Source organism: Cetorhinus maximus, chromosome 2, assembly GCF_964194155.1.
Source record: "Cetorhinus maximus chromosome 2, sCetMax3.hap1.1, whole genome shotgun sequence".
Classification (NCBI taxonomy): Eukaryota; Metazoa; Chordata; class Chondrichthyes; order Lamniformes; family Cetorhinidae; genus Cetorhinus; species Cetorhinus maximus.
The window spans coordinates 97,442,233-97,468,427 of NC_135880.1; the positions used below are offsets into that span (position 1 = coordinate 97,442,233).

Here is a 26,195-nt window from a genome sequence, read left to right on the forward strand (position 1 = left end):
TCACAGCATGATTGTCTGATGGATGTGGCACTGCTGGATCCTCACTTGGTTGAGCAGCGCCGACCTCACAGGGTCGGCCCAGATCCTCACCGGCCAGCTGGATGACTCTGTTTTCAAAGTCTGTGAGGACCTTGCTCCACTGGTCTGCAACCTCTCCCTTTTGTTGTGTGCCAGTTTGCCCTGCAGGAATACAGATGGAAAGAGTGTAAGCAGCACACCTGCCAGGCCAGATAAGAAGGATGCCAGGCATGTTTTGGTGGTGAGTGGTGCAATGGACAGGATGAGGACATGATCCGCAGGGCAAATGAAGCTGTGTGTGAGAGTGTGAATGGTGATGTCCCTTGAACTGGCAGTGAGTGAGATCCCTGTTGATGTTTGATGGGTTTGCAAGTGTGAGCTGAGAGTAATAAGTAGAATTACTTACCCTGGCGGAAGAGAGGAAGCCATTCATCCTCTTTTAGTACTGGGCGTCTGAACTCTTTTGCAGGCTGTTGGTGCTGACCACCGCTGCCATCGCCTCCCATGCTGGATTGGTGACTTAGCTTGCTGGTCTTCACCCAGAGTGGGGGTAGAGGACTTCATGGCGGGCCTCCACAGCAACCAGTAGGCACCTGAAGGAGGTGTTGCTAAATTTAGGGACATCATGTTTCCTCCCTTTGGCAGCCACGACTTTCCAGCAGCTTTCGATGCCTTAGAGAGAGCTAGCTCTGTGAAGGGGTGCCCTTTAAATATGGCGCCTGGATTACTGAAAGCCTGAGGCGATGGTAGGGTGGACAAATCAGAGGCTGTCCCACCAGTGATCTGCCCTGTTTCCTGTGAATGCATGATTAATGAGGTAGTATGCACCGGCAATGGGATGATATGGTGCGAAAAGCCGCCATTGCAGCCGGTAGGTCAAACGTCCTTTTCCCCTCCCCGTTACCGCACTTTGTGAAAATCTTGGACAATTCCGCCCAAAGGCTATGGAGTTGAAATTCCTCAGATCTTCAGTGGTAAACAGAATTTCCCACTGAACTTCTGCCGAAACCCCAAGAAAATGCTCTCTTTATAATGAGAATTTGATGCAGAAATACTGGACAGAGTTGCCGAATTGTGTCACAGGGCTGGAAAATTGACATCGGAGAGTGACGTGCCCATTTATTAGCATGTTCTCTCTTCCAGGCCGTTTTGGTAGAGGCAGGTTCAGCAGGGATGGTGGTCTGTGCTATCCACCTGCAAGCAGTAGGTAGCCAATTGAGGCATCAAAGGGCCTGTTTAGGCCAATGTTATGAGGCTAACTGGAATTTTTACTGTCAGCGGGTAGGCCTCCCGCGATGGCCAAAGCCCAGCCAATGCGTGGAGGTGGCCTCCCAGCAGCAGACATGGGGAACAGTGATCTAGCATCATTTTAAACTCCACCCCACCCCCACAGCTTACATACACTGGTGGACACAGCTACAGCCATAATGACAGTCTGGCAACTGTGATCACTTTTTTACTGAAGCTTTTGAAAAGGTTTTCAAAGGACGCCTCCACCTTGAAGCACCTTCCCTTTCACCTATCGTCACCAGCAACTCCCATGTCTGACAGTGGGGTGGCCAATCTCTTTATTGGTCCTCCTGCCTCAGGAGTCCACCCTCTGTCCTTAATTGAACAGCGCAGACAGAGGCAGCCATTGGTCACCTGCTCAAAAATCGCCCTCTGGATCCCAAAGCCAGCAGGTATGGGTTCCGAACCAGCATTTCCTCCTGACAGGGGGATCGGGACCACAAACGAAATGTCAGCCCACAGTTTGCTCGATCAAAATGCAAGCGCTTGGCAGCTATGATGCAAGTTATTTTTTTTCCATTTTAAAGCAAGAGGAAGCTATGGAAAGCAGCAATCTCGGGATAGTGAAACCTTTTCTATAATTGCTCAAAACCCTGGACTTTTAATAGGCGTTTTTCACTATCCCTGTTGATCAGGGGCGGGGAACCTCTGGCCTGGGGGGGCCGAATCCTTGTTGCACTTTTTCACCCAGCCTGCGGGGAGATTTAAAAATCCAGCCCCACCCTCACACGTGCTGCACTCTGGGCCAGCTGGCGCTATGTTCTGATGCCTGAGCCCTGACCGCAGTCACCCGAGTCCCAGGTTGTGGGGAGAGAGTGAGTCCTGAGATCTGGAAGCAGGGCCACAGGGCAGGGACAGGAAGCTGCCTGCTACCGATCGGGTGGTGTATTGTGAGTAACCCAGGGTGGGGGAAAAGGGAGCAAGACACCTGGGACAGAGTGGGAAAGGAGAGGGAGAGAGAGGCACAGACAAAGTGGGAAAGGAGAAAGAGGCAGAGTGAAAAAGGAAAGAGAGACAGATTGGGAAAGGAGAGAGAGAGACGGAGGGAGAGAGAGAGAGTGTGTGGGAAAGGAAAGCAAGCAAAAGGTTGAGCTGAATTTCAGGGGTTCCATGATTGAGGCACAGAAGCTGTGCTACTCATTAAGGAAAAGCAAACTCAGCCATCGCATTAAAGCACTGGGTGAGTGAACATTTTTGTATTCCCTTAGAAAAAAATTAATTAAATTAGTTTTTATGTGTATGTGGACCACAATTGGTTTTGTCTATGACTGGCCCTTGATAAGAAAATGTTTGAAAGGTGCAGGTGCTTTACTGCCAAAAAGCAAGTGACATTTAAAACCCAAGTCCCAAGAGAGTAATTTGTTATGAATAATGGATTACTTTTCCACATAAACAAAGCAAGCTCCTATTATTCTGTTGAATTTGACCCATTTTTTTGAAGTAGGTAAACTTCTTGGTGTTTGCACATATCCATATAAAATATGGAAATTAGGAGCTAGTTGTGTGTCAGTGGATCACCTATTTTGCCGGAGAGTTTCCAGCTTCCAGATTGCTTCTTTGACATTTTTTGTTACCTATCATCCTCAATAACCTTCCTGTACACAAAGGTGCAATTATTACTAGCTCCATTTGGATGGAAAAACACTTGGATGGAAGGAGCAGAAGCAGTATCCTTAGCCACGACTCCAATGTGCATCTATATAGCGCCTTTAACGTAGTAAAACTTCACAAGGCATTTCCCATGATCAATTATCAAACAAGATTGGACATTGAACCACATAACGAGATAGTAGAATAGGTAACTTAAACCTTGGTTAAAGAAATAACAGAAAATGCTGGAAATACTCAGCAGGTCTGGCCATATCTGTGGAGAGGGAAACAGAGGTAATCTTTCAGGTCAAGGGCTGAATATTTCCAGCGTTTTCTGTTTTTATTTCAGATTTCTGGCTTTCGCAGTATTTTGCTTTTTGCTACCTTTGTCAAAGCGTTGGTTTCAAGGATCCTCTTAAAAGGGGGCGTGGTAGGGGGCTGTGGTTAGTTCAGTTGGCTAGACAGCTAGCGTGTGGTTCAGAGTAATGTCTTCACTGCGGGTTTTGATTCCCGTTCCGGCTGATGTAGACTCGGCACCTGTCTCCTCACCCTGTTCCATAATAAAATCAGGACATAAACTATGGTTCAGTAAGCCTGGAATAATCAAGGATGCTACCTGAAGAAGAAGAAGAAAGGAGGACAGAGAGTTTTGGGAGGGAATTCCAGAGCTTAGGGCATTAACAGCTGAAAGAACAGCCACCAATGATGGAGCAATTAAAACCAGGATGCTCAAGAATTGGAGAAGTACATAGATTTTGGAGGGTTGGAGTGTGTTGGAGAGATAGGGAGGGGCAATGCCATTGAGGAATATGAAAATGAGCAGGAGCAGAAGACAGCTCACATGAGGCATTACCGATCATACAGGATTTGCAGGTCAAGTGTCACTTTCTTTAATCTATTTGAGGAGCAATGCTTTAGGAGTCTGCATGTCTCCAAATGGGTAGTTGCAGGACTTGCTGCCTGTTGGACGAGCTGGGGGTTGGGGCGGGGGGGTTAGCGGTGGGGTGGAGACTCATACTTCGCCATTGGCCTTAGGGGGTCACCAAAGCCCTTAACCTCTTTGCCACCATCTCCTTTTAGTGTGTTACAGAGGACAAATGTCCACAGTACACAACAAAATTAATTAGACCGCCGACATTCTGTCCACCAGGCCTAAGTAGCAGATCTCCTTCTCCCGTAAACCCCAGCTGTTAACAGAAAGGGCTCAGGGGTTTACAGCAGTGGCTGGTCTCCTCATATCCAGGGCGTTATTGACTGTACACGTGTTGCTATCAGGGCACCAGAAATCCAGCCAGCAACATTTATTAATAAGAAGAATTTCACTCCATTAACATCCAATACTGTCCCATCATTGAAACAGGATCATGCAAGTTTTTGCAAGGTATAACTGTCATGATGCATTTGTCCTGAAATAACCTACCATCCCTCCAACAGTCAACCTTCCCAGGAATGTGCTAGGATGGCAGCTGGAGGATACTGCTCACATGGTCATAACGCCCATCTGCACCCCTAATATACATGAGCAGTAGGTATAATCAAAGCCATGATATCGCCATGCTCATTATACTGAGCATGCCATAGGGTTGGTTGCTGAAGCAGAAGTTTAGGTGTCTCAACATTTGTGGGATTTCCCTTCAATATGCCAAAGAGTCACCCGCATTGTAGTGATGTGCTGCACCCTGCACAACCTCACATTACAGAGAGCTGTGAGTTTGGAGGAAAATCAGCAGTAGTCATCATTGGACAAGGTAGATCAGAGTGAAGGTGAGAAAGCAGCAGAAGGAGGTGGAATACCTCAATGTCTTACAGTAAGAGCTGCAAGACATGAGTTCATTATCCTGAAGTTCTAGTGACCTGCTCATTGCCCTCCCCTCAAATGGGTGGGAGGAAAAATTTGGAGAGCCTTAACGGTGCCTACGACAATGCCTGCCTCTGTCAGGGCCAGAAAATCCCGGCCTTTGTCTGCATGTAGCAAGACCTGGATAATAGAATAATATTAAGACTCGGGTTGACAAGTGGCAAGGAACATTTGCGTCACACAAGTGCCACGCAATGACCATTTTCAACTAGAGAGTCTAACCACCTCTCCTTGATAGGCAATGGGGTTAACATAAAAGGTGACTATACAAGATAAGAGCTCATGGTGTTGGTGGTGATACATTAGCATGGACAGATGACTTGTTATCTAACAGGAAAGAGAGAATAAATGGGTCACTTTTAGGTTGGCAAACTGTAACTAGTTAACTGGGGCAGAGATCAGTGCTGGGACCTCAACTACTTACATCTATATTAGCTCAGTTGGCTGGTTTGTGATGCAGAGTGATGCCAACAGCACAGGTTCAATTCCTGTACTGGCTGAGGTCATCCATGAAAGCCCCACCTTGTAAACCTTGCCCCTCGCCTGAGGTGTGGTGACCCTCAGGTTAAACTCACCACCACCAGTTATCTCTCTCTGACGAGGGAGCAGCCTATGGAACTATAGTGACTTTCATATTAATGACTTGGATTTAGAAAGTGTTACAACAACCTCATGAGAGCAGCAAGAGTAAGCATTCATTTTCACCTTTCTCACGTCTTCCACCATTCCCTCACCACTCTCAACAATTCCTCCCTTCCATTAAATCCTTCAACATACAATCACAAGGGCACACTGAAACACCACTCCTTCTCATTCGAAACACATTTACCATATCCTTTGCTCTCTGCACACTAGCACCATTCTCTTTTCACATCCTAGCACAAAAAGTGACTCCTTCCACCACTCCTTCCTCACTACACACTCCATATATTTACATTTCCACCTATCATCCCCCCAATGTGATTCCATCTTGTTTCTTTTTCAGCTTTCAGCATATGAATAAGCCTTGCACATCTCCATTTACTTTTTGACCAGCTGCTCATGAATTCTCCCACTGTTTCCACAAAACAAAATGCCAGTGAGAGGGGCTAGTGCAAGGGAAGAGTACCCAATATCATAACCCTCACCCAAATGAAGCAATGGAGATTTATGGCCCAGGCAGAGCCATGAATATCAGGAAAGGCAAATCAGACAGCTTATCTAATCAGGTATCAGCATATTACTTGTAAACATTAAATTAATCACCTCATTCACATTTAGCACGTTTGTCAGCGGTTTCATGACATTGTCAATCATTGATATTGAAGTTGCCTGTGGTTTAAATGTTCTACAAGGAAGGATGCAACAAAGACTACTGAAGCAGAGAAGCTCTGTGTAAATTCCGACGTCATCGAGCACTCATGCGATATTTCGGTCAGCAGGCACGGGCAAGAGTCAGCAGCGGGCCCGACGACAATTAGGAGGCCTATTAAGGCCATTAAAGTAGCAACTGACGGTGATTTTTCACTGCCCGTCCAACGTTACGGTCGGTGGGTGAATCTGCTAGGCAGACTTTGCTGTTTTGATGAAACCTCATCCAAGGGTGTGATGAGGTTTCTGCTATTGATTTTAAAAAAATAAAAGTGTTTGGACAGAATTTACATCATTTATATTTTCATGTGAGTGAATCTGATGTGTGGACATTGTTTAATGCAGCTTCAAATCTTTATTGATTGGTTTTAAATTCTTCAGCTCCCTGAGGCAGCTCTCAGCCTTCAGGGAGCTTTCGTTGCGTGCTCCCCCATGCCCACACAGATTTCAGTGCTTGCCCTCCTCCCGCCCCCACCCCGGCAGCACTGAGCCTTTCAGTGCGCATTTCACGTTGGCTGGCCATTAATTGGTCAGCCAGCGTGAAATCACAGTCAGGGACCGATCACGGTTGGCGGTCCGTTCCTTGGCCGCTCCCGAGCCCGCCGATCCTGGCCACCCGCCGACCTGAAAATTCTACCCCATGAGTTTTAGCTCCCCTTTTGGAGCTGGGCCCATTGACCTGCATCCAGCTTTCTGATATGCAGCTTTGATAGCAGGGTCATTTGAGACCTCAGGATGTAGTCGTCCCTGCCCTTTTCAGACTTGCCCCAGGCAACAAGTAACTGAGGTGGCAAGTGCAAGACTGTGAAGCATGGAGAAATGAGGACCTGCCCTTAGGCAGACCACCACTACCACCTTTGGTAGCCAAGCTATGAATTGGGATCGCAAACTTATAAAATCCACCATAGCAAATAGGGCTTCTCACTTTGAAATGAGTTTGGAGCGTTCTCAATCTCTATCCACTGGATATATGCACGTAAATTGCCCAGAATTCAGTGAACAAACAAATAACTTATTTGCAAAGAACATACAACTTTGGGATGAGAGTCCTCTGGATGCTAGGTGTGGAAATATTGTTAAATTGTTGTTTATACAAGGTTACAAGCTTGCTACCTTTTGTATAAAACAGGAAGTCTCACTTGATTACAGGAGATTCCATGGATTATCTGATTGCTACCTGGGTAAACATGGATAGAGGATTTCTGTTATTGAATTGCAAAATTGTACAAGCATTCATTTTGCTATCAAATACAATAATAAAATGTTCCTGCAATGTTTATAGTGTTGCAAAGACTTGGAACTTGAGGACATTCTCTCTCTTGCTATCTTTTGTTTGGACGCAGCTTTTGTGTGACTGTAATAACTCTTGTCATGACACAATGCCTGCATAATGGTATTATAAATCTTTAAAGACATATTTTCAACGACTACAGACCAGATTTTTGCCATGATGGAGGCTTTCAGTCATGGCGGAAATAGCTGAAAATCCTAAATCCCACCTCCAAACACAGCATTTCCTATTTCCGCAGGGGCGGGATTGGAGTCAGGTCGGGGCACTCGCAAGCGCATTTTATGGAGGATGCTGGCCATTTAAATCAGCCGATTTCTATTCCAAACCCCTTCTTGTGGCCATTTTTAAAGGTCGCGTTAGCAGAGCTGGGAATTCTCCCATCACTGAGCACCCGACCGGGGAGCAGAAATGTGGGCCCAAATTTTAAAAGTTAAGTAAAACTGGAACTTCTCCTCAGAGCTACCAGATGGGTTTTATAGATTAAAGCACCTTATCCCTCAAGAGGACAAAGGGAACAAAGATATCTTTTCTGATATTGACTCACTGTGGCATCGGCCAAGAGATAAACAAAACTCCATCGACACCTAGGGCAGGAATTTTTGTCCCGCTGGCGAGCGCACGCTCGACCCGTTCAGGAGTAAAATAGTGCATGATGGTGTTGGGTGAGCATCGGCAGCTCACCCGCCGACAATTTAGAGGGCTATTAAGGCCCTTAAGCAAGTAATTGAATGCTATTTTTTGCTGCCCATCCAACTTTATGGTTGGCAAAAAATGGGTGAGCGTTCCGACGTCATCCCATGCTCGCGCGATATTTCAGTCAGCGGGCATGCGCAAAAGTTGCAAGTTTATGCCTCAGAATCAGAATCACAGTGCAGAAGAGGCCCTTCAGCCCATCGAGTCTGCACCGACACGTGAGAAACACCTGACCTACCTACCTAATCCCATTTACCAGCACTTGGCCCATAGCCTTGAATGTTATGATATGCCAAGTGCTCATCCAGGTAATTTTTAAAGGATGTGAGGCAACCTGCCTCCACCACCCTCCCAGGCAGTGCATTCCAGACCGTCACCACCCTCTGGGTAAAAAAGTTTTTCCTCACATCCCCCCTAAACCTCCTGCCACTCACCTTGAACTTATGACCCCTTGTGACTGACCCTTCAACTAAGGGGAACAGCTGCTCCCTATCCACCCTGTCCATGCCCCTCATAATCTTGTACACCTCGATCAGGTCACCCCCTCAGTCTTCTCTGCTCCAACGAAAACAACCCAAGTCTATCCAACCTCTCTTCATAACTTAAATGTTTCATCCCAGGCAACATCCTGGTGAATCTCCTCTGCACCCTCTCCAGTGCAATCACATCCTTCCTATAATGTGGTGACCAGAACTGCACACAGTACTCCAGCTGTTGGCTCACCAAGTATCTATACAACTCCAACATAACCTCCCTACTTTTGTAATCTATGCCTCGATTGATAAAGGCAAGTGCCCCATATGCCTTTTTCACTACCCCACTAACATGCCCCTCTGCCTCCAGAGATCTATGGACACACACGCCAAGGTCCCTTTGTTCCTCAGAACTTCCTAGTGTCATGCCGTTCATCGAATACTTCCTTGTCAAATGATTCCTTCCAAAGTATATCATCTCACACTTTTCAGGGTTAAATTCCATCTGCCACTTATCTGCCCATTTGACCATCCCATCTATATCTTCCTGTAGCCCAAGACACTCAACCTCACTGTTAACCACCCAGCCAATCTTTGTGTCATCCGCAAACTTATTAATCCTACCCCCCACATAGTCACCCATGTCGTTTATATAAATGACAAATAATAGGGGACCTAGCACAGATCCCTGTGGGACACCACTGGACACTGGCTTCCAGGCATGACAGCATCCTTCTGTCATCACCCTGTCTCCTACAACTAAGCCAATTTTGAATCCACCTTATCAAATTACCCCATATCCCATGTGCATTTGCCTTCTTTATAAGTCTCCCATGTGGAAACTTGTCAAAGGCTTTGCAGAAATCCATATAAACTACATCAACTACACTACCCTCATCTACACACCTGGTCACCTCCTCAAAAAATTCAGTCAAATTTGTTAGGCAGGACCTCCCTCTGACAAAGCCATGCTGACTATCCCTGATCAAACCTTGCCTCTCCAAGTGCAGATAGATCCTTCCTTCAGAATTTTCTCCAATAGTTTCCCTACCACTGACGTGAAACTCACTGGCCTGTAGTTCCCTGGTTTATCTCTGCAACCCTTCTTAAATAGCAGAACCACATTAGCTGTTCTCCAGTCCCCTGGCACCTCCCCTGTGGCCAGAGAGGAATTAAAAATTTGGGTCAGAGCCCCTGCGATCTCCTCTCTTGCCTCCCTCATCAGTCTGGGACACAAATCATCCGGACCTGGAGATTTGTCCACTTTTAAGCCTGCCAACACCTCCAATACCTTGTCACTCCCTATATCAATTTGTTTAAGAACCTCAAAGTCTCTCTCCCCGAGTTCGATACCTTCATCCTCATTCTCTTGGGCGAAGATGGATGTGAAGTATTCATTCAACACTCTAGCGATGTCATCTGGCTCCACTCGTAGATTGTCCCCTTGGTCCCTTATGGGCCCTACTCTTTCCCTGGTTAGCATCTTCCCATTGATATACTTATAGAATATCTTGGGATTTTCCCTACTTTTACCAGCCAGAGCTTTCTCATATTCCCTCTTTGCTCTCCTAATTGCTTTCTTAAGCTCCACCCTGCACTGTCTGTACTCCACTAATGCCTCCGCTGATTTGCTTCCCTTGTACCTGCTAAAAGCCTCCCTTTTCCTTCTCATCGTAACCTGAATATCTCCGGTCATCCATGGTTCTCTGGGCTTGTTACTCCTTCCTATCACCCTAGAGGGAACATGTTGAGCCTGTACCCTCCCCATTTCCTTTTTGAACACCCCCCCCACTGCTCCTCTGTAGATTTCCCCACAAGTAGCTGTTCCCAGTCTACCTTGGCCAGATCCTGACTTATTTTACTAAAATCCATTCTCCCCCAATCCAAAACATTTTTTTGCAACTTGTCTATTTCTTTGTCCATAACAAACCTAAACTGTACCATGTTGTGGTCGCTATCACTAAAATTATCTCAAGTTATTGAAGCTCACATTCAGAACAGAGGGCTGAAGAGTGTCCAAGTAAAAGATGAGATACTGTACTTGGGTAAACCCTACATTTCCAGCAGGAATACTGCACTCACAGGGATCATGAGTCAGAGCTGGGGCTATATCCCAAACCCTGTGAGCATGGCTGCAAGCAGAAAGATGCAAATCACAGAAGCACCTCTATTGTTCCTAAAGTTGAGCATTTTGATGAATTTCTGTTCCAGAAGCAGCTTCAGTTTGGAGCTTGTGTTTGGCTTATCATAGAATGTTGACTTAATACTGGCTTAAATTCATTTCAGAGTAGCGTGTTCCCAACATATTAATAGGTAGAGAAAACCCACCCCTTGCCTCTACTAAATTCTCATTGTGCATTTTTGACATGTGAAACCCATCACTGTGAGCATAGATTAAAATGTATCCTGTGATGAATTTCAGGAGCTCCCAGTCATCACTCAAATGCCAAAATAGCTACCACAAGCAGCAGTAATATATTAAACGTACCCTGTAGGTACTCACAGAAGATATCTTGAACCCATTTCTAGTAATAGTCATTGCATTTGAGGGTATAAATTACTATTATATGGCTCCCTAGTCCTGGGTGTGTTGCTTAGTAATAGCATGAGATTACAAGGAGTCCTGGTTGCCACAGCTATACTATTTATTGATGGAAACCTAAGCAGCATTTATCACTAAAGGTCTTCAGATGTGATAATTGTTTCAAATGAAACGAGGCTACCACTTTGGTTTAAAGTGCTGAATATGTTGCAAAGTATTGCAATGCATTTACAGCATAGAAACAAGCTGTTCGGCCCAACAGGTCCATGCAGGCATTTGTGTTCCACACAAGTCCTCTATTTGTCTAGCTTCGTCAACATATTCCTCTATTCCTCTCTGTATCATGTTTTAGCCAGTTTCTCCTTGAATAAACCTATGATATTCTTCTCAGCTGATTGCTACAATATATAAATCTCACATTCTAACCACTCTCTGGGTAAATTCCCTTTTGGGTTTATTAGTAACTACCTTAATTTTTCTTTATTATTCACTGGATGTGGGTTTCGCTGGCTGGGCCAGCATTTATTGCCCATCCCTAGTTGTCCTTGAGAAGGTGGTGGTGAGCTGCCTTCTTGACCCCCTGCAGGCCCTGTGATGTAGGAAAACCCACAGTGCTGTTAGGGAGGGAGTTCCAGGATTTTGGCCAGTGACAGTGAAGGAACGGCGATATATACCCAAGTCAGGATGGTATGCGGCTTGGAGGGAAGCTTGCATGTGGTGGTGCTCCCATGCATCTGCTGCCTTGTCCTTCTATATGGTAGCAATCGTGGGTCTGGAAGGTGCTGTTTGAGGAGCCTTGGTGAGTTCCCGCATTACACCTTGTAGATGGCACACACGGCTGCTTCTGTGCATCGGGGGTGGAGAGAATGAATGTTTGTGAATGGGGTGCCAATCAAGTGGGCTGCTTTGCCCTGGATGGTGTCAAGTTTCTTGAGTGTTGTTGGAGCTGCACTCATCCAGGTAAGTGGAGAGTATTCCATCACACTCCTGACTTGTGCCTTGTAGATGGTGGACAGGCTTTGGGGCGTTAGGAGGTGAGTTACTCACCACAGGATTCCTAGCCTCTGACCTGTTCTTGTAGCCACAGAATTTATATGGCTAGGCCAGTTCAGTTTATGGTCAATGGTAACTCACAGGATGTTGATAGTGGGGGATTCAGCAATGAATGACCAAAACAGAGGTTAAAAACTGCCGCAGAAACATAACTTTTTATCCATATGAATGCCTGCTCATTGCTCACAGGCCACAGACCTCTTATACCTATATTTATCAGCCAGTGCTGCTCCAAGACAGTACAGAGCCCCAGCATAGTTTTATCATGGTAGCAATTTCTAATCAACCTGTGCCTTGATTGTTTAAGCTGATTCAAAGTAATCCTATGTCAAAATATAATATTTATATAATGGATGAATTTAAATGAATACAGTACCCTATCATCATTATTGTCGTCAGCTGTCCCTTGATTCGATTATGACTTCTACTCAGGGTCACGAGTTTCTACGATGGGTCATCAGGTGACTGAACAGGCTGATTCTCAACCTCATATGTTTGGGCACATGGGACAGGACATCCCATGTGGTAGTGGAATCTGGAGTGTGGGATTTGCTTCCTTTTCTTTCCTTCCCTGATGCTGCTCTGTATCCTGTACTTGTCAATTGACTTTCATTGCACTTACAGCCTATTCTGCATAGATTTTCATGCTGTCTACAACTCTTTTCCCTGGGTCAGGACTAAGATACCCTATTTTTTTTTGGAGTGTGTGGGTGATTAGTTTAAGTGCATGGTACCTTTATATCCTGTTCTCAGCGGCACATGCACAGTAACTTAAAAGGGCCGACTGGTGCACAGCCGATGTGGGAACTTTCGGGTTGCAGTGAGAGTGCACAGCTTAGAGGGAACATTGGTCAGGACATGTTAATGGAATCAAAATCAATTCATTCTTCTAATTTGGGACAATTGAGTCAGCTAAGTATTGGCCTTTTGGATTTTCTAGGATAAATGCATATTATAACTGAGAATGCTACTCACATAATTAAAACTATAACTGGCAAACTATCACTATTATAGCTTTGTTTTCACTTTTATGATAGATTTTATTGTCAGATTATAGATGTTATACTTAATTAAGCTACTGATCAACCTGTAACATGAGGCTGACCCAAAAAGCATATCAACAATTCATAATGTTATGTGGAAAAGCATGAAATAAAAATAAATGAATCATGTATATAGACATGCTAAGTGATGCAAATAACATCACTTTCAGATGTCTGTCTGGTTGACTATTAAAATATCTGCTCCTTTATATATTTTGAGCCCTTTAGATAATATGGTGGATATTTTAAGGGAAATGAGTCATTCATTTTTGGGACCAGTCAAATAGACTGCAATTTTTCCTATGTTCCTATTGCAGCGGGTTGATGCTGAATGTGTCATCGAATCACAAAAACTTTACGGTGCAGAAGGAGGCCATTTGGCCTACCGAGTCTGCACTGGCTTTCTGAAAAAGCATTCTACCTCGTCCCACTCCCGTGCCTTATCCCTGTAACCTTGTACATTCTCTCTTTTCAGGTAGCAGTCCAATTCCATTTTGAATACCTCGATCAAACCTGCCTTCACCACCCTCTCAGGAAGTTTGTCCTAGACGCCAACCAGCCTCTGGGTAAGACAATTTTTCCTAACGTCACTTTTACTCGTTTTGCCAATTATTTTGAATCTGTACCCTCTAGTTCTTGATACTGTCTTGAGTGGGAACAGTTTCTCACTATTTACCCTATCCATATCCCTCAGGGTCATGAATACTCTATCAAGTATCTTCTCAGCCTTCTTTTCTCCAAGGAAAAGAGTCCCAATCTCTCCAATCTATCCTCATAGCTACAGTTCTTTGTCCCTGGAATCATTCTTGTGAATTTCCTCTGTGCTCTCTCCAATGCCTTCACATGCTTCCCCAAGCTTGGCGCCCAGAACTGGATGCAGTACTTCAGATGAGGCTTAACTAGTGTCTTATACATATTCAACATGACCTCCTTACTCTTATACTCAATGCCCCTGTCAACCTGAACTTTGAGGTGAACTCGAGAGTGAGTGCACACAACCTTGCGCAGCGCTTGCGAGCATCACCCGTAGGACATCAAAGATGAGGCACTATGCATTCGCGGGGCACAGGCAAGCCACTTTTTCCTGGCTGGCTTTCAGTGCCGTGCTGGGGCAAGGGCTGCAGTGTGGGTCAGACCAAGTTCGGGTGGAGGATGGCGGGGGGGCAAGGCAGCACAGACAGATTGAAGGAAAGACTCAGCACATGCCGAGCGGGTGGGGGGAGGGAGGGTGGCAAGGGAAGCAGGAAAGGCTTGTCAAAAGTGACCATTCTTCCGTAGCTGAGACCATTCACCTGCAGCTCCATTGACATGCTTGGAGTTGGGCCTCTGAAGCTTTTCTGCCCACTCAAGCAACACAAAGGATTGAAAGTGCACCAAATGCTCCAGAACTTTTCAACCCCCGGGCACAGACTGCAAATTAATGTGTGTTTTAGGGGGCACCAGAGCAATTGACTGACTGGCCAAGTTGTAGAATCCACTTGCAAAAGGTGGCCATGGCGCAGTCACTGGTGGAGACGCTCACAGCCCCTTGCAATGTCTTTATTAAGGTTTGGACCAGTATTCATTATGATTCAAGCTAACAGTGCACCTTGCAGTGTGGGTTAGGAGAATGCCTGGACCTGAGCTGAGAGCACAGCATGCAGTCCAGTGGGCAAAGCTGCTGCCAATTGGTCAAGTGGAGTGGGGCTTTGGACAGCCAATGAGCGCACACTGGCCATCCAAGTGGTAGCCAGCACTTTCCTGCATGCATGAAGGGACCTTCAGATTTAAGCAACAGAAGTTCTTAGCACACCCATGCTAACCCATGCGCCGCTCTTTGATTCTGCAGGAGGAGAACATCAGGATTATGGAACCTGGTGATTTAGTGGTATTCCTCATGGCTTACAGAGAGCAGCGAAGTAGAACAAGTGAGTGGCAGAGGTGCCTGGCTCGGCAAAGGGAGGAGCACCTCCCTCAAGATGAAAGCAGGGCCTGCTGCGCACGGAGCTGAAGTTTCATGGCGAGCCATTGCTCGTCGGTGCCTTGCTAGACCCAGGGCCTATAGATAGTGCCTGTCATTTCTGCAGATGACTGAGAACCAGTGTCGCTGAAGACTGCGCATGTCTAGGGAACTGGTCAGTCACATATGCTACCTGCTGCAGACTTTGGTGCTACAGGGACATGTAGGGCTCCCACTGCCACTGGCCGTGAAAGTGACTGTAGCGCCCCATTTTTACGCCAGTGGCTCCTTCCAGGGCTCCACAGGTGACCTGTATGGGATTTTGCAAGTCACCACTAACAAGTGTATCCAGGAGGTCATGGACGCCATCTTGGCAAAGGCACACATCTTTGTGCACTTCACCCGGGATCAGGAGAGCCAAAAAGCGTGAATGCTGGGATTTTCACAGATCTCATCCTTGGCAGGCCACAGATCTCTGACATCTTCCAGGGTCCAGAGAGGCTGCAGGGTTGGCTCCTCGGGGACAAGGGCTACCCACAGAGGACATGGTTGATGATGCCTGTGCGTCGGCCTCAGGCTGCAGCAGAGTAACAATATAACCAGGCTCATTCTGCGACATGGACTTTGGTAGAGCAAACGATAGCCATTTTGAAAATGAGGTTTCGGTGCCTTGACAGGTCCGGTGGAGCACTGCAATACAGTCCATCGAGGGTGTCGTGCATGATCGTAGTTTGCTACACGCTACCCAACCTAGCAATGCAAAGTGGGGAGGACCTGGCTGAGGAGGAGATGGAAGAGCTGCACATACCCTCCGATGAAGAGGACGTCGAAGAGGATGACGATGGTGAGTTCCTTCAAGGCGAAGATGCCAGCGATGAGGCCATCGCATTGGCCAGACTAGGCTTGTGAGGCGCTCATAGCTACAAGATTCATGGAGGATGATGATGAGATGCAGTGAGGACAGTCCTGACATCCTTACCTTGCATCCGTGAATGTTTGACTCCTGTGTGGCTAATGGCAGTGCACATACCCTCAGTGTTTAAAGACGCAGCGGAGGCCCTAATAGTTGCTAGATTCCAGGGGGATGATGATGAAATGCAGTGAGGACACTCCATTGATCTTCACATTGCCTCTGTGAATGTCTGACTCCTGTCTGGCTGAGGGCAGCTTACTTGTACTCTGTGATCAGGGTTATTATCATGGAGACACAGCCGTGAAACTTTAAATGCTTTTTGATCTTTTGTCAGCCTTCAGCACCTGACCCCTTCAGGAGCACAGTGTAACTGGTCACAGATGCTGAAGAGATGGGGGACCAGTCCCACCTCAAAGGTGCTGAGAGCACACAGAGAGAATTTCGAAACTCTGTGATGCCTGCCCACGACGTCCTGGCAGCAATGACAAGCACCATCGAGGTGCAGGCATCAGTAATGTGTCCAGGGAGTGTGAAGCCAGACCAGCACTTTGGTCTGAAGGTTACACACTGCACAGAGAAGAGACCCAGGACTGAGTCACCTGCTTTCATCTTGTGCAGGAATGAAGGTTTCACATCTGAGTGATATGAACACTGCTCATCGGAACAAGGAGCCATTAGGAGTTTATTTGCAATAGTGAACACTATGTACAAGTGATTAACACCTGTGCCCAAGCTGTGCAACTATATCTTCTTAACCTTCCTAACCGTGCAGCTACGTCTTGGTGCTCCCCAACCATCCAGAGCGGAGGTGAAGGCAGCCTGCTGACTACTACACCCTGTCTGTGATGACCTTTATGGGCATCCTCTGGAGGGCCGAGACCTCGAGGGCCCCGGCCTGCTTTCGGGATCCTGCTGCATGGCATTGGCACCCTTCTCGGCCTGCAGAGCTTGAGCTGCTGGGGTCACAGGAAGAGGGGATTCGGATGGGCCAGACACTCCTGGAGTAACCTGGGTGGATGGCCCCAGAGTGTGCACCTGCTGATCCTGCACCCTCTGGGTGCCTGAGGGCTCCTGACTGACTCCTTAAGAAGAAGGGGAAGCTGGAGTGAGATCAAGCTGCCCTGCACCCCTCTCATGTACAAACTGTTGGAGTCCAACTATGACATCAGCAATGGAGTTCAGCCCACGCAGCAGTGCAGGACCGATGTCCTGGACCAAGGACTCCATGGCAGCCGCCACCCTACCAGTGTTGAGCTTGGTGCTTTGGCGTGCCAGCGCTATCACCTCAGCCTGAGGCGGACAGACCCCTCCATCATTCCTTGCAATCTGAGGAGTGCAGCAGCCATGCCTTCCTGATGTTCCCAGGCTTGCCTTTAGAGCTCCAGCAACTGAGGTATGACCGAGTCCAGAGGCTCATCAGAAGACTCAGACTCAGCAAATTTCTGGCCTCCTGCAGTCCTCCGAATGCCGGAAAGCTGGGAAGTCCCTGCCGCTGCCTCGTGTGGATCAGCAAACGACTGTGCTAGATCAGCAACAAGGCTGCTCTGGAACTAGTTCCTACTGAGGTTTTTGTCCCTGCCCTGGTGGAGGGTATAGCTGAGCGCTGTGATGTGTCTTCAGTTAGGGGATCATTAGATTCTTCTTCTGAGGTGCCTTCAGGGCTTGAGTCGAGGACCTGGATTGTGGACCCTCCTCGGCTGCTTCCCAGATGTGCCTGCGAAAGCAAGGAAAGATAATTAGTGCATGTCAGGGGACTGCGGAACAGGGGAACTGACTCACAGCATGGTTGTCTGATGGATGTTGCTGGATCCTCACTTGGTTGAGCACTGCCAACTTAACCGTCAGCACAGGACCGGTCCAGATCAACTGGCCACCCAGTTGAATGACTCTATTCTCTAAGTCTGTGAGGACCTTGATGTCAGGCATTCCTCTACCAGTCTGCGACCTCTCCCTTTTGTTGTGTGCCAGTTTGTCCTGCATGAATACAGATGGAGAGAGTGTAACCAAGATGCCTGCCAGGCCAGATGATAAGGATGCCTGGCATGTATGGGTGGTAAGTGGCGCAATGATGGGGATGAGGACACAATCCACCGTGCAGATGAAGGTGTGTGTGTGAGAGTGAATGGTGATGCCCCTTGAACTGGCAGTGAGTGAGATCCCTGTGGAATGTGATGGGCTTGTGAGTGTGTGAGTTGAGACTGATGAGAAGAGTGACTTACCCTGGCTGAATGGAGGAGATCATTCATCCTCTTTCGGCACTGGGTGGCTGTCCTCTTTTGTAGGGCATTGGCGCTGACACTGCTGCCACCACCTCCCATGCGAGATTAGTGGCCTTGCTTGCTGGTCTTTGCCCAGAGCGGAGTTAGAGGACTTCACGGCTGGCCTCCACAGCGTCCAGTAGGCAACCGAGGGATGCATTGCTAAATTTGGGGGTAGCATGTTTCCTCCCTTTGGCAGCCATGGCCTTCCAGCAGCTTTTGATGCCGCAGAGAGAGCTAGCTTTGTGCAGTGGCGCCCTTTAATCATGGTACCCGGATTACAGATGGCCTGAGGTGATGGCGGGGCGGGTGAATCTGAGGCTGACCCGCCAGCGATCTGGCATGTTTCCTGGGAATCCATTATTAATGAGGCAGGACGCACCTGGAATGGGATAATACGGCGTGAAAAGCTGCCATTGCGGTCAGCGGGTAAAACATCCTTTCTCCCGCCCACTACCACACCTTGTGCAAATCTGGGCTGATACCACCCTAAGATACCATATGCTTTATTAGCTTTTCTGTCAACATGCCCTGCCATCTTCAATGACTTATGTACACATGCACTGAGGTCTCCCTGCTCCTGTACCTCCTTTATTTTATACTGTCTCTCCATTTTCTTCCTGCCAAAATGAATCACTTCACACTTCTCTGCATTGAACTTCATCTGCCACTTGACCACCCAATCCACCAACATGTCTATATCATTTTGAAGTTCAAGACTATCCTCATCACAGTTGACAGCGTTTTCAATCTTCGTATTGCCTGCCGTTTTGTTTTGTGCAGTTCCAGATGAATAAAAGTTCAAAAATCCCTTGTGGTCTCACTTGAGTTTTAACCCTTAATCTCAACAAAATGATATTGTAGGACTCTGAGAAGCACAGAAAAGGCTTAAGATGAAATTATAACCTTAATTCATAGCATTTGATGAGATAATTCGGTCAAATATTTTAACATAAACAATGGCTTTTTAAGGGAAACAATCCCAAGTGGTTTGACAATAAAATAATTCAGAAAGGCTTTTAACACAAACACGTTACCCAATTTACTAAGAATAATAAATGGAAAAAAAAAATACCCTGTAGAAAGCAAAATTGGAGTAATGCATTGAATTTAGGAATACTTGGCAATCCAGACTAATTGTGAAATTTGATAATAAACTGCTATCAAACTGCACTCATATAACACCTTCTTGCATGGTGTTTTGAAGAGGTATAAGGAAAATTGGTCAAAGGGTTGGGTTTTAAGAAGGGTCCTAATAAGAAGATGAAGGTGAACAGGCAGAGGATTTTAGGGTTGGGAATTCTAGACTTGGATTTTTATCCTCTAGGGGTGGCGGGATTCGGGAAAATCCCTGGCTTGCTGCACCCGCCTTGAGAGAAAGTGCCTGCAAAAACAGGATTTTCATTGTTTGGGGGGACGGGGTGTAGGCTGCAGTCAGGCCAACCGACCCGGTAAAAAGTTCAGAGACAGCCAAGGGACTGCCAGGTGCTGAGGCGGGCTGTTTAAAAGGTTCGCCTTGGTGCTGTGGGATTTCAGCCATGTTATAATAAAAACAGAAAGGGCCTCCAGTCCTCATCCCTTGCACCCACTGCTCCACCCACCCACTCCCCATGCTCCAGCCATGCCACCGCATGAACCTTAACCACCCCCTATGGCCCCTAATGCCCCCATGTCAAGCTACACTCCCTCCAAGCAACCCCCTATGGCACCTCATGGCCCCCCATGCCAGGGTATGGCATTTCCATGGCCATTCGCCCACTATACATTGTATAAAAGCAATGAAGGATATCATGACAGTAGGATGTGTAAAAAAAAGCTTTGAAGGAAACAAATCAATCTGCATACATAATGAAGCTTGACTGAGAGCCTAGAAATCCATTAGACTGTTGAAACACCTGAGCCCCAAAAAAACATTGCTCGATTGACAGCTCTGGCTCTCTGATTTAGGACGTCCATTCACCAATGTTTATTTACACAAGATAAAGAGGTTTAAAGTGTTTTCAGTTTCTGCTATTGATACTTTAAAGGGTCTGGGTGATTGACATTTTTATTGGTCTATAATAAAAAGGTTTTTTTTAAAGAAAATGGAAAGTTATGAATTAATCACTGAGTTTTAAAAAAACTTTATTACACATCTTACTGTCACTGTAGGGTTCATTGCTTCTATGCCATGTATAGTGGGTGAATGAGCATGGAAGTGTTACAGCTTGGCATGGGAGCATGTGGGGTCATGGGGGTTGTTTGGGGGGCATACCTTGGCACGTGTGTTTGAGGGTTCATGGGGATGGATGGGTCATACTTTGGCATGAGGGGCCATAAGAGTTTTTGGGAGGCATACCTTGGCCTGGGGAACATGAGGGGTAATAGGGCTTGGCTGTGGGGCATACCTTAGCATGGGAGGTGGGGGCATGAGGAGGACCTTCTGAATTTACCATTCAAAAGGTTCCCTCATGCAGACTATGGTTCATGACACCTCTGAGGTTCTGTGAACCACAACTCTGAATATCTGGCCCAACTCCACGGAAATTGTGGAGGACTAGGGCATGCTTTTCCCCACAATGGAGCTAGCCAGGTCGGGAGTGCATCGTGCAGGCTTGCGACTTGAAACAGCCTGTAACCTTAAAAAGCACTCCTGAAAATTGGGAACTCCCAGTAATGGGGTCAGGAATCCCAGAATCAGGACCCATCTGCCATTTTTGAAGGGCTCCCCAGTCATCTCAACTGGGCAAAGTAGCAAAAATTCAGCCCCAGAGTTTGGAACCTAGACAGATGAAGGCATAGCTACCTATGGTGGGTGAGGGGAGGAGACGAAGCACCAGAGGCCAGAACCTGGGAAATGGAAAGTTTGTGGTGGGCTGGTGTGGTGTTTGTAGGGCTAGTGGAGGAGGTTGCAAAGATAGTGAGGGCAAGGCAATGGAATAATTTAAATTCAAGGGTGAGAATTTTATATTTGAGCCCTTGGAAGACCAAGAGCCAATGTAGGTCAATGAGGACAGTTTCTAGGCAAGCTGGACTTAATGCAGGATAGGATATGGGTGGAGGAGATTTGAGTAAGTTAAAGTTTATGGAGGGTTGAAGAGGGAAGGCTTGTCAGGGGACCTTTGGAGCAATTGAGTCTGGAGGTGACCATGGCATGAATGATTTCAGCGACAAATAGGCTGAAGTAGGGATGAAGGCAGGTGGTGTTGTGGATGTGAATATAGGCATCTTTGTGACTGAGTAGATATGGGGTTGGAAGCTCAGTTCTGAGTCAAACAGGACATCAAGGTTAAAAGGAGTTTGATTCATCCTCACACAGTAGCCAAGAGGGGCATGGAGTTGCTGGGTAAGGTAATGGCTTGGTGCTGATGCCAAAGAAGATGGTTTTGGTCTTCCCAATATTTAATTGGTCTGGTTGGGCTGCCTGGCCTGATTCATGTTGCAATTTCATTAAAATTAAACAAAAAAATACTTTTTTACAGCGCTACACAGTGTTGGAAAGTAGCACAAACATTAAACATTCCTGTGATCTGAGTAAGACTCAAAATTAATTCTACCTTTTATATTTTTGCCTAACAATTGAATTTAAATCTCTACTGTCTTCAAAAATATATGAAGAATAACTTTTGTGCAATATGGAAGAGCTGCTTTTTGTCAGTACCGAAAATGTTCTTCACAACTTTTGAGGGTAAGATACCAGTCGAAGGTTTAAGTTCGTATATCAAACTCTGTTGCTGTCTTTGGTATTCCATGTTTATTCTCATTGGGAACAGGAGTGCACTTATTCATCTTTACATTGTAGCAAGAAGTTAAAATGGTCTTATAGCTACAAGAATCATCAGATTATTATTATATTATATTATTATTATTATTAACTTAATCATTATGTTTAATTCTCTTAAAGCTTTTCTTTTACCTTTTGAACATAGGAATTATAATATATATTTTCATATCATTGATAGTTTTGCAATTCCTTACAGTTTCAATTATTGAACATGCAATTGATTTTTGTGTTGTATTTTATTACAGTTATTTCAATCTTCCTCTTGGTGAACCAGTGTGTCTGAGATTAAAGATCATGCTCTACAGTGAAGGCTTCATTCGCTAAGTGGAAAGGAAACTGATAATGAGTAGGCGATAAAGTTGAATATATTAAGAAGGGACTAGAAATGTTGTACCGAAGACTGCGGTATTTCAGGAATAGGCTGTTTCAATGGACGCTGACAGGAATCTGCTGTTCAATAACTTTATTGTTTCTTGTAAGCCGTAACAAGGGTCCTTTAAACCAGTACCGAAATTTGGAGCTTGTTGAAGAGGACCCCAGATATTATGTAAATTGCACTGGCATTATCAACGGAGACAAAGAGGCAATAAAACTGGCTAAACTTCAGGCACTCTCAATTGTATATAAAAAACGTCCTGTGCTGAGTGAGAAAGATTACATAGATGTGACCAAACACTGCTCCAACTTCACCAAGTTACAAAGGTATATCACATTTCCACTTAGCAAAGAGGAAGAAGAATTTCCAATAGCTTATTCAATAGTAATCCATCACAGAATTGACATGTTTGAAAAGCTTTTACGGTCGATATATGCACCTCAAAATTTTTACTGTATTCACATTGACAAAAAGTCATCTGAAACCTTCTTGGATGCAGTTAAGAGCATAGCCTCATGCTTTGACAATGTCTTTATTGCCAGCCAGCTCGAGAACGTAACCTATGCATCCTGGAGCAGAGTTCAGGCTGATGTAAACTGCATGAAGGACCTACTTGAAAGGAATGCAACATGGAACTACTTGATCAATCTCTGTGGCATGGATTTCCCATTAAAAACCAATTTGGAAATTGTGGAAAAACTCAAGGCCTTAAAAGGAGCAAACAGTTTAGAATCAGAGAAGACGTCAACATATAAAGAAAAGAGATGGAAACACAGTTATAAAGTGGTGAATGGGAGAATAAAGGATACGGACACTAATAAAGAAGCTCCTCCAATTGAAACACCAATGTTTTCAGGAAGTGCCTACTTCGTTGTTAGTAGAGGTTTTGTGGAATATTTATTTAAAAGTCCTAAAATACAAAGGTTTATTGAATGGGAAAAAGACACTTACAGTCCAGATGAACACATGTGGGCGACACTCCAAAGAATGCCTGATATGCCTGGATCCGTCCCTGCTAATAATAAATTTGATATCTCTGACATGAACTCTTTAGCGAGGCTAGTAAAATGGAGTTACTTAGAAGGCGACATTTCCAAAGGAGCACCTTATCCACCCTGCACTGGTGTACATGTCCGTTCAGTGTGTGTATTTGGAGCTGGGGATCTGAAATGGATGCTGCAGCAGCATCACCTATTTGCTAATAAGTTCGACACAGCAGTCGATGGTTTTGCACTTCAGTGCTTAGAGAAGCATCTAAGACATAAAGCTATTTTCAATCTTTTAAATTACACTTAGGCATGATCTTCCCAAAGATCTGGGAATGAAATTTCTCAAGAAAAAGAGGGAGGGCTCCTGTCTTTTTTCATAGTTTAATAATCTGCAAACACATCACGGGACATTGCAGCCTTTTTAACATATGGCCCCTGATATTGACAGGAACGGGTTGTGCAAGCGAGGGGGAGAAATTTTGGTTGTGTCCACGCATGCTGTGGAGTTTTGGCTCCACAATGCACATCTTGATTCAACAGGTTCCCTGCCCAAAATCATCCTGATTGACATACTTGGCTTCTTGTCAACCAAGGAACAGTCTGGAGGATGTCACAGCCATTGTAAGGTTGTTTGGTGTCTCTCTAATTGGCCTGGATGCTTTCATGGTTGAACATAAACCATTTATTAGTAATCCATAAACATATATATCTCCAAGGTACAGCCCTGTTTTGGTGCTGTCTCCATGCTGGCACTTTCCAGACTGTGCTACACACAGTCTACCATCATGTGACTCACTACATCATACCGTGGGAATGACTGTTTTCCAGTCCCACATTAACGCTTACTCTGCCCGAACACCCTTATATTACAACAGCCACAAGAATAGGTGGATTCTATTGCTATGTTAGTAGGAGCAGGAGGTGGTCCAGATCTTGGGAAGAGATTGAATCAGGGGAAGGAGTGGTCCCAGGTGGGGGTCAGATCCCTGATCTAGGTGGGTGGATGGTGGGGGAGATTTGAATGTCAGGGTCCAATGGTAGGGAAAAATATAGCTCGATGGGCCAGGGGAAGCACTCCTCCTAGCCCAAAAGCAGTTTTACAAGAGCTCTAACCTTTTCTCTGAAGCTGTCCTTGCTTCCTTTGAGACCCAAGGAACCCAGCCAGCTAATTAAACTTGCAGGACAGGTTAAATGTGAGATTCTCAACCCCATTATAATATTTAAATAGCCAACCCGCCTCCTGGGAGCAGTTGGCGACCATTCCTTGCCCTGGTTCCATTGGGTTTGAAATTTTTAAAATTTTTGCTTCTCCTCTGGCCCAACCCCTCCAATTTTCCTGATGAGATCACACCCATCATTCTCGCAACTGAATTTTGTTTGCAGATAGATAATTATGGAGAAAAACAGCGTCATTCCTATCTTTCTTAAAAGAGTAATTCCACCAAATTTGCCAGGCTGGTACTGGTAGATGGCTCATAACTTTTCCAGGTCACAAGCAAAATTGGGCTGCACTCTGCAAGTCTTTAAAAAGCACTACCTCTGTGTTTAGTGAACAGTATGCATGTGTACTTCTTTGCCAAATTAAGAAAAAGCTGAATATTTAAATGAGAAAATTTCTGCCAAGTCAATCTTATTATTCAGCAAGACTCAATGCAAATTTGCATTATTGATTTTTTAAATAATCTATTGGTTATCAAGAAAAGATTAGTTTAAAGCCACTTATTTTAAAATACAATAATTTTTATTCAGTCAGTATCTTAATATTCTCTGTAGCAATGAGCCCTGGTCTTCTCAATCTGGCTCCACCCAAATTTAGTCTTTACAATTTATTTGAGTGCTGCCCTTTGGACTCTGTTCCATGTAACCCTTTAAGAAAAAGAATACACGCACGATAGAAGTTTTGCAAACATTAAAATCTGTGGTCAAAATAATTTACTGTCATGTAGTTCATTTTTATAATGTTCTCATTTTTAAATGATCTTGTACTGTGTGTGTACAGCACATCCAATCTACATGGAATTATATAGAAACTTGTGCACAGAAACAGGCCATTCAACCCAGTTGGTCAATGCTGGTGTTCATGCTCTGCTTGAACCTCCTTGTATCTTACTTTATCTCACCCTATCAAAAAAACATTTTTTATCCCTTTCCCCCTTATGTGCTTATCTGGCTGCCCCTTAAATATATGCAGCCACAACTGCCCCTTGTAATAGCAAGAACTGCATTCTAACTACTCTCTGGGTAAGGAAGTTTATTGCTGAAAAGAGAGATATGTTGCCAAGGCTTTAGTTTTGTCATTCGTAATTGTCTGCTTGCATTGAGATTGATTAATTGCACTCTCTCCACGTCTTATCCCTACTCCCCTCTATGTTTAATTTAAAGCTATTTTTATAACATCAGTTGAAGATTTTGCTGACTGAGAAACAATGTAATTTTCCCACATATCATAATACTTAAATACAAGGATCAAGCTGACTATTGGGTTTTCTATATAGCTATATAGCTCAAAGCATTTCAAAAAAATGAGTTGGAAATTCAATTTGGTACATGGCATAGTGTGCCCTGTGTATCTATCGCATTCATTTACATGTATTCGACTTTTCACTTTGAAATTATTTCTGTAATTTCACATGACTGTAGGTTTCTTGGGGTCATGGGCAGCATCCTTCCTCCACATCAGATGGATTAATTTTAAGCAAGTTCCAGGCCTCCAAGATTATCTGGTGAATTATTTAAATTAAATTAACCATGCAGTT

At 45.3% G+C, this 26,195-nt stretch overlaps 1 protein-coding gene across 3 annotated transcripts in view; it reads left to right on the forward strand.

Annotated features, from left to right (window-relative positions):
* LOC144696086 (beta-1,3-galactosyl-O-glycosyl-glycoprotein beta-1,6-N-acetylglucosaminyltransferase-like) overlaps positions 1 to 24,522 on the forward strand; it is an 89,753-nt gene extending 65,231 nt beyond the window's left edge. For all 3 annotated transcript variants that reach the window (XM_078567335.1, XM_078567344.1, XM_078567354.1), the window contains exons 2-3: positions 13,677 to 13,767; positions 22,320 to 24,522. In XM_078567335.1, coding sequence (XP_078423461.1) covers positions 22,460 to 23,746 — 1,287 coding nt within the window. In that variant the 5' untranslated portion in view covers positions 13,677 to 13,767; positions 22,320 to 22,459 and the 3' untranslated portion in view covers positions 23,747 to 24,522. The remainder of the gene's footprint in view (positions 1 to 13,676; positions 13,768 to 22,319) is intronic.
* Positions 24,523 to 26,195: the final 1,673 nt, after the last annotated feature.